The 12,684-nt window shown below is 43.9% G+C and overlaps 1 protein-coding gene across 1 annotated transcript in view; it reads right to left on the bottom strand.

Annotated features, from left to right (window-relative positions):
- OBSCN (obscurin, cytoskeletal calmodulin and titin-interacting RhoGEF) overlaps positions 1-12,684 on the bottom strand; it is a 197,682-nt gene that overhangs the window by 141,068 nt on the left and 43,930 nt on the right. The window contains exons 15-21 of the mRNA XM_075082169.1: positions 7,564-7,833; positions 6,168-6,443; positions 4,798-5,073; positions 3,410-3,685; positions 2,320-2,595; positions 982-1,248; positions 217-486 (exon numbers count right to left, since the gene is read on the bottom strand). Coding sequence (XP_074938270.1) covers positions 217-486; positions 982-1,248; positions 2,320-2,595; positions 3,410-3,685; positions 4,798-5,073; positions 6,168-6,443; positions 7,564-7,833 — 1,911 coding nt within the window. The remainder of the gene's footprint in view (positions 1-216; positions 487-981; positions 1,249-2,319; positions 2,596-3,409; positions 3,686-4,797; positions 5,074-6,167; positions 6,444-7,563; positions 7,834-12,684) is intronic.

Here is a 12,684-nt window from a genome sequence, read left to right as displayed (position 1 = left end):
AATGTAGAGGATCCAGAAAACAAGCTTTCGGAGAGAATTAAAATAGTGGCTCGTGTATCTCCAGTCCCAATGCATTCTGGGCATTTCTGGGTATTTAATGATGAGAAAGCAGAATTTCCCTACCGCTAACATAATCAGTCAGAGGTAAGGCCACATAAAACAGCATAGGTCATAGCATCAATGAGAGCCTGTCAAAGGGACATTATCGTCTCCTACCTCGGACTCTGAGATTGGCTGTACTTTCTACACCTTCAGCATTGACAGAGATTTCAGCTGCATCTTCCAGCGTCAGGTCAGTGATGGTGAGGCTGTGGTTGGTGTCTTTCTGAGAGATCACATACTTCTTGCTGGCTTCAATCTTGACACCGTTCCTGAGCCAAGTGACCACAGCATCACTGGGAGAGACGGTGCACTTGAAAACAGCCTCTTTTCCTTCCTCAGAGACCACGTTGTTGAGACTCGTAACAAATTTCACCACTCTGGGAGCTGATGAATAAGAATAGAACATTTAGGAGCATATCTTTGAGACGTGACATAAACACCTTCAAAGACCTATAAGCTTTGATGAATTTATCGGAAACATCAATTTTTATTACTTACAGTAAGTGGTCACAATAATGGGTTATTATGTTTCCCATATCTGAATGTTTTGTGTACAATGATGGTAGGAGAGAGGCAAACAAAGAGGGGGGAAAATTCCTATCTTAGATTTGAGATACTTAATTCCAGCCTCAGATGCAACATGAAGGTCAGTTTGCCCAGATATTAAGAGACCTGAGCTCAACAGGTCTCAAAATCATTATATTCTCCACAAATAGAGGTTCCACTGACATTGAGAGAGGAAGTGGAGTGCTGTAATTTGCTGTCAACACAGGAGACAGCACAAACACATGAACAAACTCAGCTTTGCAGAGTTATAATGGCTGAGGACAAACCCCAAGGATCCCTCCACATTGTCACCATGCAGTTCTAGAGACATACCTTTGGGGGTGATGGTAATGCTGCTCTTGTCATCTCTGGACTCACAGGAGTACTCTCCCTCATCCTCAGCCCGGATCCCTGTAATTGTCAGGGTTCGCTTGACCCCCTCCTCATGAATCTGGAAACGCTTGCTGGGCTTGATCTGAACACCATTCCTGCGCCACACCACCTTCCCTTTGGCATGGCTCACATCGCAGGTCAAAGAGACGCTGCCTCCAATCTCAGCATTAACCGCTTCAAGTTTTTTGGCAAACTTCACTGGGATTTCTGAGATGCAGAAGAAGGAAAAATGATGAGAAATTAAAAGATAAGAAACCTGCTCTAACAAACTTTAAAAGAAAAACAAAAAAAAAAACCCAACAGATTTGGGGATCAGGGTAGAGAGAAACAAACCAGAAAGGTGGAAATTTAAGGAGAGTCCTTTGACATGGACTTTTAATATCATTACCATTTTGTAAAGCAAGAACAGTGTCTTTAAACTGACTGTGTTTGCCTGCCTTTCTTTCTAATTTCATACCCAATGAGACCATGTGGTGTTTTTACACCAGAGCCTGATTTGCCTGACTAAATGTAAAAATCCATATGGATGCACAAGCTCCGGCCACCTTTGTCTCTGCTGTCACTGGAGACACAGCCAATGGAGTCAGAGAAATCCAGGGTCTGATTTCTTTCATCCTGAAGGAGACATTTCAATAGGTCAGATGTATCACGGCCTATTAGCAACCACCCCTCCGCAGTGACTCCAAAGGGAGCTGGGGGGGTGCATCTCAGCTGCAGACATCTCAGTGTGAATGTCTGAAGAGAAAGGAGCAGGCCTTTGCTCTAGGACATCGCCCTTCTCATGTCCATCTGTGGACCATCCTTCTTTCAATCTATAGCCTTAGCCTTGACTAGGGAACAGAGTCCCAGGTGCACCATTCCAGGAACAGAGGAGGATACAATCTCACAAATCTCCTCACACAACATCCCTCTATATCCTCATCAGCTTTGTCATGCTGGTGAGCAGACTGGGGAATAGCTAAAGCTCTTCCGAGCCCCAGCTACTGGGGTTAGGAGGAGGCAGAAACAATGTGATGAGAGTGGGGAGCAGACACCCATCCAGAAAAGCACCCATTGTAGGCCTCCTTGTTCCCCTGAGTGGCCAGCAAAGGACAAAAATTGGGTATTTGGAAGCAGGAGAACATTGCTGGCCCATGGTGGGGCAGCCACAGCAGCCGCAACAATTCAAGCCTTGAGGCTGGAACAGTTTTAGAGAGATTTGGACTTCACCTCCATCCTACCATGAGGGTAACATAGCTGTTGGGTTGGGACATGACCTGTGCGCTGCTCTCTCCTCACCTTTCACCTGTACTTTGAATTCCTGCTTGTCGCTCTTTGTCTGGCAAGTGTACACAGCAGTGTCTGTGCTCTCAGCCAGGTTCACCGTCAGGGTCCTGGACGCCCCCTCACTCTTGATCTCATATTTCTTGCTCGCTTGGATTTCTGTTCCATCCTTGAGCCACTTTACTGCAGCAGTTTCAGGTGTTACTGAAGTAGTCAGTGTGATGCTTTCATGTTCTTGAACAATGAGAGGCTCTTTCTGGACAACTTTATTTTCAAATTTAGCCTCTGGTTCTAGGAAAGACATTAAAACAGGAAAACTAACAACTTAAATCATGAACACCACATTTTCTATTACTGTCTCTTCATGACTCACAATACCAGCTCATCCACAATCTGTGACAACCCAGGGAATATGGCTGAATATTTATAGCTGGTTTAATCTTTTCTTGAGTGGGAAGAAATAAAACAATCTGTCAGGAAACCCAGAGCTTCTGCTTAGAAGAGAAGGAAAGGAAAGGAAATGCAAATACACATTTTGTCTGCTGCCCACAAAAAGTTTGTTTCTTAGAAGGAAAATGGCCTGTATAATTATTTCCTCTCCCATTTTTAGGATTTTAGATCTAATTAAGGAGAAATATTAATATGCTAAACCTGATTTTATGGCCTATTTTCTTTTCTGGTTGCTCTATTCCCTTTCTCTTGGCTGCTTCTCTGTCTTTTACAATGCTTTGCCACAGAACTGGGCAGGTTTTGGGCACACACAGTAACACACCAGATTTTCTTAGTCACCTTTCCCATCGCTCTATTTCTGCTCTTCAAAACTTCACACTAATATTTTCAGCTCCCCACCACTTGAAAAGGTTGGGCGATGGGGTGAGTGAAGGAGAACCTAAGCAAAAAACCACATAACATTTCCATAGCCAAAAAAAGTTCTTCAGCCAGATTTCCCACCTCCACACTGCTAGATTAAAAAGGTCAAATTACTATGTGATGTGGTTCACCAGTGTTGAACCAGGGAAAATGGTGGCTGCACCGTGGCCACCGGGTGGGGATTATCCAGTGTTCCTCTAAGCCACACAAGAGAGGTGCTTAGGTGAGTCCTCACCAGTTAGTTCCAACTTGAAGGTCAGCTTCTGGCCTGCAGACTCACAGATGTATTCTCCAGAATCTTTCTTGTCCAACTGCTCTATAACCAGGCGCCGGGTTTTGCCCACAGTTTCTATTTTGAATTTTCTAGAGGAAATGAGCAGTCTTCCATCCTTGTACCATTTCACTTCAGCTGCATCCTGTGCTACCTCACAGCTGAGGGTGGCACTTTCTGTCAGGACAGCTTTCAGCTCCTTCTGGACCTTTTCCTGGTTTATAAATGCAGGTTTTGGCTCTGAGTGTAGAAAAGGAAGAAAATATTGATTGAGGGATTAAAATGAGATCAATCTTACAGATTTCTGTGCACAGGTTTGGAAAACACTTAGGTTGTCACTTGCCAAAACAATTGCCTTCACTGGGCAATATCTACCCTTCTATGTGACCAAATTGTTTTGTGGAAAATAGGGAAGTAAGAGCCTAGGAATGGAAAGGGGTCTTGACATCAATCCTACGATTGCAAGCCACCATGCAAAAAATATTTAATTCAAACATTCCCAAAGAACATCTGTCCTGCATATCACCAAAAGCTCCCAAATTCCTTTTACTTAAGACCTAGGACACAAATATGGCACTATGGACTTCTGGTACAGACTCTTCATGGTCTCTTCCACTGTCACAAATGTGACTGTCAGAGGGACAAAGAAAATATGATCTCCCTGTGGTGCTCCGGTGGGTCAGGATCATGGCTGGCAAGGTAAGCAAGATTGTTGCAACATCAATATTCCCTTTAGCAACCCATGATTAAAGCAGTTTGGGCACCTTGTGAATCCTGTTCCAAAAGACCAATTGCTGGGAATCTTTCATGAAAAAAGGGACTTTTAGAACCTGGCAGAAGTAGTAAGGCACCTCAGAAGGCTGAGAACTCAAATACACAACAGCCCAAATTCAGAAGAAGTGCTGAGTTTTCAACCCATCTTGAGGCGTGCCGCTACTGAAATAGCAAACGACAAAACGTATTCCTGCCTCTCACTTTTCAAAAAAAGGATTGGAAGTCTAACAGGTAGAAAATTTTTGAATAGATTTTCCCTTTTAAGAGGTTCAATGCACAAGAATCATCCTTCAGGATCCCAGGAATGGAAGAGATCTGAATGATATTTTGATCCTTTACTTTTATTATATTTATATCTGCAACTATTATTATATAGACAAAGAATAAGACAGGCCTTTGTGCCACACTACAGCCAAATATTCACATTTCTACAAATCCAGGCAATCAGGTACAGAAAATCAGGTGAACCCTAGAGGCTGCAGCAAAGCACAGACTATCGCAACTGAGCCATAGTGTAATAGTTGTTACACTTATTACTTCATTATCCTCTCCTGTAATTCAGACAAAGTATGACTTACCTGTGACGTCAAGCTTGAAGGTGAGTTTCTGGCCAGCAGCCTCGCAGGTGTACTCCCCAGCATCTTTCTTCTCCACCTGACCCACCACCAGGCGACGTGATTTGCCCTCCGACTCCACCTTGAACTTCTTGCTCGAGGTGATCAGTTTCCCCTCCTTGTACCATTTCACATCGGTCTTCTCCTGGGCCACCTCGCAGCTCAGCGTGGCGTTTTCTGATAGTGCAGCTTTCACCTCCTTCTGCACCTTGTCCTTGTTTGTAAATACAACCTCTGGCTCTGAAAAGAAAGAGAAATTCAGTGTCTCCAAGAAATAATGTTGCACAACTCCCTTATCATGGCTTACAGGTAACAAGGGAAACCAAGCCTGGGGCTTGACACTAGACACCCAATGCTATTGGAAGAGCATGCAAAATGCTTTGTGGTGGGGTTTGCGGGAGATCATTTAAAGCTTTTTGCTGCTTTGTCACAGTTCACACATAGACTAGTATATTGATGGCAGTAAGCTAGAAGATCGTCTGGATAGTCCATAAGAGCACTAAATGGCAGAGTCCACACAATGTACAATAAATTTTGATTGAAACCAAGTGCAAAGTAACAAATTTTTAGAGGCAGGAGCTGTCCTGTGCTGTGTCACAGCCCCATATCATTGATTTCTTTGGTTCTTAATAGCTGTTTCTGCTGCCGCTTAGGTCATTTTGTTAAGCGACAAGGGTGCTAGACCAGAACTGGCACGTTCAAGACTGTATTATTACTTCTCATGTGACCTTAAGAAAAGGTCACCTCATCTTACATCCTTACATCCAAATGTTGCAGTTCTCTTGTTCACCAGAAGACACATTAATCAGCCCACTTGCAAGAGGATCAGGAGGTAGGGGGTGAGTAGGAAAGCCGAATCCATTCTAACACTCTACAGCCACAGCAGGGGATGCATCTGCAATGAGTCTCCATGACACCTTCCTTCCCTAGCTGCCATTTGCCTGACACCTTAGGCACCTTAACATATATCAGGCCTTACTGCCATGAGTCCCCCTCAGGCTGAAACGAGCCCTTCCAAGAGAAAGAAAAAGAGTGCAGGCGTTGGGCAGGCTCCCTGCCCCTCTCCACCATGACCCTGCTCTGAAATGCACTGACAGTCAGCTGTGCTGCACAGCTGGTCTGGGGGCACCAACGTGTTGGGATGGAGAGGTGCAAGCAGGACTTTCCTTCTCACGGCCCTGTTCCTACACGGATGGGTAGCTCCCAAAGCTTTTCAAGGATACAGCTCCCTGTCTTACAGATTATATAAAGTTTTACATGGAAGATATATAACAATATTACTTTTTCTAAATATTCTAGAAACTGAAAGGTTGGGCCAAGGCATCTTCTCCCACCTGTGACAACAAGCTTGAAGGTGAGTTTCTGGCCAGCAGCCTCGCAGGTGTACTCCCCAGCATCTTTCTTCTCCACCTGACCCACCACCAGGCGACGCGATTTGCCCTCCGACTCCACCTTGAACTTCTTGCTCGAGGTGATCAGTTTCCCTTCCTTGTACCATTTCACATCGGTCTTCTCCTGGGCCACCTCGCAGCTCAGCATGGCGTTTTCTGATAGTGCAGCTTTCACCTCTTTCTTTACCTTCTCCTTGTTGATGAAAGCATCTTCTGCCTCTGGATTAAGGTTACAGGGACATTTTTAGAAAATTAATCTTTCACATACATCCCCATTCCCAAATACACATATCATGCCTTGGATTGTGGTGCTGAAACGGATTTCATATTTACGTTCCCTGCCAACACCACCAACTGAAAAGTTAATATTTGAATTAAATAAATGCCTCTGAAGGACTCTTTTATTGGTATTCCAAGACAACTTAGATGCCCCCATATTTCCACTGCATTTCCAGCACTATAATTCTCCAAAACTTGCAGAAGTTCACGTAACCCAATGACCAGCAGCGCACCAACAGATGCGGTTTGTAAGAAGTCTCCTTGCTGCAAGAGGACAAGCGTTCAATTGTCCAAACAACCAAAGAGCTGCCATTTGCTTTGTCAGAAAAAGCCAAGCTAGACTTGGAAAGCAAATTTTGTGAGCCTTTTCTGCATCTATATCTTTATTTCCCAAATGTTCTAAAGATGTGTCATCCCAGAACTATGTTTCTCTAATGACGGAAAATTAGACAGCTCTCATGGTATTTGCTTTACACTGCACCATGCCAGAACAAAAAGCAATCTAATATATGAACTCCTTATTTTGCTTTAAATTCGCCAAGATCCAACTGAGGGATGTCAAGTTTAAATCCTGTTCGTGTTAATATCATGGTGAAGAGACCTGGTTTCCTCAGCTACAGCTTCTGAGACCAGTTCTGGTATTTTCTTTTAGTAGGCAGAGGCAATAATAAAAAGGTTTCCTCCATAATAAAGAGACTTTTATTTAAGGAAAGAGCATTCACAAGCAAAAGCTTCTGCCCAGCTTTTCTGTGCCCTTTAATTTCTCCTGCAATTATTTAATTCTTATTTTGCTATCAGTGCATCTCTACCAGATTACCAGGGAAAGTCCCAATGATCATCAGCCTGTCCTGGGCTTGGGCTATGGAAATCCACTGGATTCTTAGTTTCCAAAGAAGGGAGATAGATCTAATAGTTTGAACACAACTGCATGAGTGAAACACCAGAATTTAAATATTGGCTCCATCACTGCCTGCTGAGATGAAATATATAAAGCCATGTAACTTTTCTCTCCTTCAATTTTTTTCAGAATATAAAACAGAAATACAGCAAATTCACTCACCTGTGACAACAATCTTGAAGGTGAGTTTCTGGCCAGCAGCCTCGCAGGTGTACTCCCCAGCATCTTTCTTCTCCACCTGACCCACCACCAGGCGACGCGATTTGCCCTCCGACTCCACCTTGAACTTCTTGCTCGAGGTGATCAGTTTCCCTTCCTTGTACCATTTCACATCGGTCTTCTCCTGGGCCACCTCGCAGCTCAGCGTTGTGTTCTCCTTCAGCACTGCCTTCACCTCCTTTTGCACTTTGTCTTTGTTTTCAAACGCATCATCTGCAAGATTGAAAAGAAGCACAAATCTAGAAAAAAATCCCAGGAAAATGAAAGCTTTGCCTCCAAGATCATATGGTACTGGGTTTTCAGTGGGACACCACCTGGTAGATAACGTAAATAAAACAGCTGTAAACTTTAAAAGGTTAGCAGAGTCAGAATTAGGCAAATGCTTGAGGAAGCACTGCCAGGAACAGCTTGCTTCCACACCGTACAGTTTCTGGCTGCTGCTCATTTGGGCAGCAAGAAGAACTGCCATGCCTGATCTTTAGGCCCACATCAGCTTTCCTGCACACACTCTGTAGGATTACTCTCTGCAGGCTAAGCAGGATGGGCTCTCTTGGGGTAGCAGGGCAAGTTCTGTTCACTCGTAGAAAAGACCGGGCAGCATATTCCCAGTAAACAGGACGCACTCCCCGCAGGGTCCTTCATTTGCCAGTGCTGTCCCCATATTTGGGTCCAAGTAATTTTCAGAAAAAAAACAATAAGGGTTATGAAATAGATGCATAACAACTGGAATACCTTCATAAATACTTATATGGAATTGTGTCCTTATGGAACATCATCACTTCCCAAATATATTCTACAGAACAAGTGCTACTAATAGCACAAAATCAGTCATAAAATAATTTAGGTTAGGAGTGATCTCTGGAGGTCATCCAGTCTGACTTCCCCCTTCACAGCAGATAAAATTACAGTGAGTTACTCAGGGCCATGTCCCACTGAGTTCTGAATATCTCCACCGATGGAGATCCCACAACCTCAAGGCTTCTGTTCCAGAGCTTGGCCACCCTCATGGTGCAAGTTTTTCCTAATATCTTTTCAGAACTTCCCATGTTCCAACTTGTATACTTTGCCTCTCCTCCTATCACCATGCATCTTTGAGAAGAATGTGGACTCTATATCCTTCTATTAAATGGTTGCAGGCTGCAATAAAAGCTCCCTTTGCCTTCTCTTTCCTAGGCTGAACAAATCCAGTTGTCCCAGTCTCTCCTCGTATGACATGTGCTCCAGCCCCCTAATCATCTTGACTGCCTCCACTGGAGCTGTGCCAGTAGCATCTTGGATTTCCAGATGGAATAGCTGTCAGATTTTCCAATCAAGCAGACATTGAATTAAGAACAGTAATTTGTTTTTAGGCTTGGTTTTGGTAAATTCCAAGGGTTTAATTTTAGAAGCTGGGCATAGGAAATAACCTCGGATGTGGGGATGATAAGATGATCTAGTCTACAGTAAATCAAGGAATTAACAAGAATATGCCTGAAACACTTATTTGGAACTACAAACTTGTATGAGTTATGAGAACTATTTCATGAAGAGTAGATGAACAATTTGTTCAAGACTCAGTGTGGGACCTGGTATCTTCACACTACAGTGGCTCAGAATCCATACCTTACCTATCAGAAGTACAGAAAGGAAAAGATCAGGAAGGCCATCTAAAAATATATATAACTACCCTTTAAAAATCCTTTAAAGGAGGAAATAAGGAAATGGAAACAAATAAGGAATGGAAAAAAAGAAAGCTCAGCTGAAAAGCTGTGTCTCTGGGGTCAGGAACTGTAGTAATAAAGCAAGATCTTCCAAAAGTCAGGCTGGATCCAAGCTCATGAAAGAGGTTAAGACACGTAGCAAGGGCTCCTCTAGCAACAGAAATATATATAGACAAGGGAAGAAGTGGGGCCATGATGCAAAGAGGGTGGGTTTCATGTTTCAGAGCTCTTTGTATCACACTTCTGAAGAAAACAAGACAATGCTCCTAGAAGGTGTTCTCTTACAGGCTTATTTGTTCATTTTGGCTCTCACCCTCACTCTAGGTAGATGTTTTGTCCTTCAGTACAAAGCAATGGAGGTTACACAAGGAGGCTAACTGAGCGAGGGACTCCTAAGCTCACCTGTTGTGTTCCATCCTAGGCAACTCTCCAGTGAGAAATTTCAGTGGTTTGAATTTCCCTCGGGGGAATGTTACTTCTTACACAAAGTCTAGCTGGCACTCCTGTTCAGTTTTGTCTTTAACCAACAGCAAGGTATAAAAAAAAGGTGGTCTAGGGTTAAAACACAGAGGGTCATAAGATCAATTTTCCAAGTCTGGTGCTACAGCGTACTTCCTCGGCGGTCTTGAACAAGAACCCAGAAGAGTCCCACTATTTCTGCCTTTAAAGTGGCCAGTAAATCTTTCAGTGGTAAGAGGGAGCCTATTCTCTGCTCTCTCTTCTTGTATTTACCCATTTGTAAAATCTGAGTAACGGTCTCTCTTTGGCAGCAAGGGGCTTGGGCAACACTCATCTACATCCTGAAGACAAAATGCCTGTCTGCCTTTCTGTGACACCCAAGTACCTCAAAGCCTGTGATATGAAAAACACTTCCATGAGGTAGGACACTCTTCCTATCCCTATCTATAGAGAGGGTGTGAGACGCAGAGAAAGTTGGTGATAGTGAGGTTCCCCCTATATCAGCCTGCAGAGGCTGGTGCCGTTTCCCAAAAAAGTGAAACCCCAGTGTCCAAGCCGTGGGATTTTCTCTCATGAATATGACTGTTTCTCAAAAGCCCTAAAAGCAGGCAAAACTTTGGGTTTTCATACAAAAGCCTCATGCAACCCTCCATCTGAAGGTGCCAGAGCAGGGGCACAGGCTGCCCAGAGAGGCTGTGGGGTCCCTTCCCTGGAGACATTCACCCCCCGCCTGGACGCGGCCCTGTGCCCCTGCTCTGGGGGTGCCTGCTCCAGCAGGGGGTGGGACAGGGTGAGCTCCAGGGGTGCCTTCCAACCCCCGCCATGCTGTGATTCTGTGGTTATTGCTGTCAACAGTTTTCTGCACTCAGAGACAGACCTTTGGGCTAACTTGCAAGCACGAACAACTGCTGAGAACACTTCAGTGCCTTGTTGCAGCCAGCAGAGGATAAAGATCTCCTGGTCCCAGATGAGAAGATCCTTCCACAGGAAGCTAAGAAGAGCTCTTTTTTCAAACAGTGTGATAAGACCCTTTGTTAATTTCTGCCTTTCACAATTTCATTTATAATCTGCTGCAATTTTTCCAACAGCTTTTGCTATCAAAGGCATTCATGGTTTGAAATAAAATAAAAATCTCAGTTTCACCCTGGACTATTCCCTACAGCCTGCACAGAGCTATAGAAAAAAGTCACGTAACTGAGCCATGGAATAAATACTGCCATAGTTTTTCTGGCACAAAGGGGAGTTGCCAAACACAAAGGAGAATGAGGCAGATTTGTCTCCAATTTCCTTGCAGGGTCACTCCCCAGCAATGTATATCACAGAATGCAGCCACAGCAGAGCAAGCAGAATGAAACCCAATAAGCTTGTGCTGGTTTTGGCTGGGATAAAGTTAATTTTCTTCGTAGCAACTAGTATGGGACTGTGTTTTGGATTTCTGCTGAAAATAGTATTGATAATACAGGGATGGTTTAGTTATTGCTGAGCAGCGCTTATACAGAGACAAGGTCTTTTCCACTCCTCATGCTGCCCTGCCAGTGAGCAGGCTGGGGGTGCACAAGAAGTTGAGGGCAGACACAGCCGGGACAGCTGACCCCAACTCACCAAAGGGATATTCCAGACCATATGATGTTGTGCTCAGCAATAAAATAAGGGGGAAGGTTGGCCGGGGGGCCACTGCTTGGGCACTGGCTGGGCATCAGTCAGTTGGTGGTGAGAAATTGTTCTCATTTGCGTGACTTGTCTTTCTTGGGTTTTATTTCTCTCTGCTATTTTCCTTTTCATTACATCATCATCATCATCATTACTATTATTATTTCAATTATTAAACTGTTCTTATCTCGACACACGAGTTTTCTCGCTTTTACCCTTCCAAATGTCTTCCCCCATCCTGCTGGGTTAGGGAGTGAGTGAGCAGCTGTGGGGTGCTTAGTTCCCAGCTGGGGTTAAGCCACGACAGCTTGTACCTCAGCAAGACCCACAACGGGCAGTCACGTGAATCTCAATGCTGTAATATCATGCTTTTACTCAGGCCACATTGGGGTCAGGCCGGCCACAAACCACCTCCAGCGTGGAACATACATAACCACATTCATAGCTGGGTCCAAAATAAAAAGCTCAGAGGTGTGACTGGTGCACCAGGTGGCATAAATGCACACACTTCTAAATAGACACCGTTAGACTGTAGCGTTGGGTGAATCCATTGAAAGAAAGAAAGGGCAAATCTTTGCACTGAATCCAACTGTATTGTCCCACATCAGTTCCTGGGATGTGCTTTTAATTGTGTGCATCTTTAAGGTTCTCTTCTGGTCCACAATCAGAAAATAAACATCTGCATGAAATTTAGATATTCTTCACTAAAGGGTTATCAACCCTTTCAAGCAAGACAGAAGCAAGGAATATCAGAAAGGAAGTACTGGGTAATATTTTCCACAAAAATAATTAGCAGCAAGGACAGAAATGGATGCATTGATGATTCACCATCATAAATAAACTACTGGATACCGGTCTGAGCTCACACTCAAAATCCTATGTATTGTGCAATTCCTCATGAAGTCATGTTAGCAAATTCTCTCAGCAAAGCCACGTCCTGTAGAGATGTGGCAGGAAAAATCTATCTCAGCAGAGACAGAAACTACAGATTGTTAGAGCAGAACTGCAGACTCCTGAAGAGTAGCAATGTTGTATGCTTGTCTTGTTCTTACACCATTTTTCTTAATAACCATTCCTGGTCAGAATCAGGGAAAGAATAATAGCCTAAGTGGGCTTTTTCCCAAAGCATCCAGACACACGCCCTTAACACTGACCTTTAAGAATAACCACCTAAGTTCTGTTGCAGAGCCATATAGACTAAGGCTGGAGGTTCATCTGTGTCACTAGGAAACTTTCTTTATAACTACAGCAAAAA

This window comes from Phalacrocorax aristotelis, chromosome 2, assembly GCF_949628215.1.
Source record: "Phalacrocorax aristotelis chromosome 2, bGulAri2.1, whole genome shotgun sequence".
NCBI classification, from domain to species: domain Eukaryota; kingdom Metazoa; phylum Chordata; class Aves; order Suliformes; family Phalacrocoracidae; genus Phalacrocorax; species Phalacrocorax aristotelis.
Note: the sequence above shows the minus strand (reverse complement) of the source record. Positions and strands in the feature narration are given on the sequence as shown.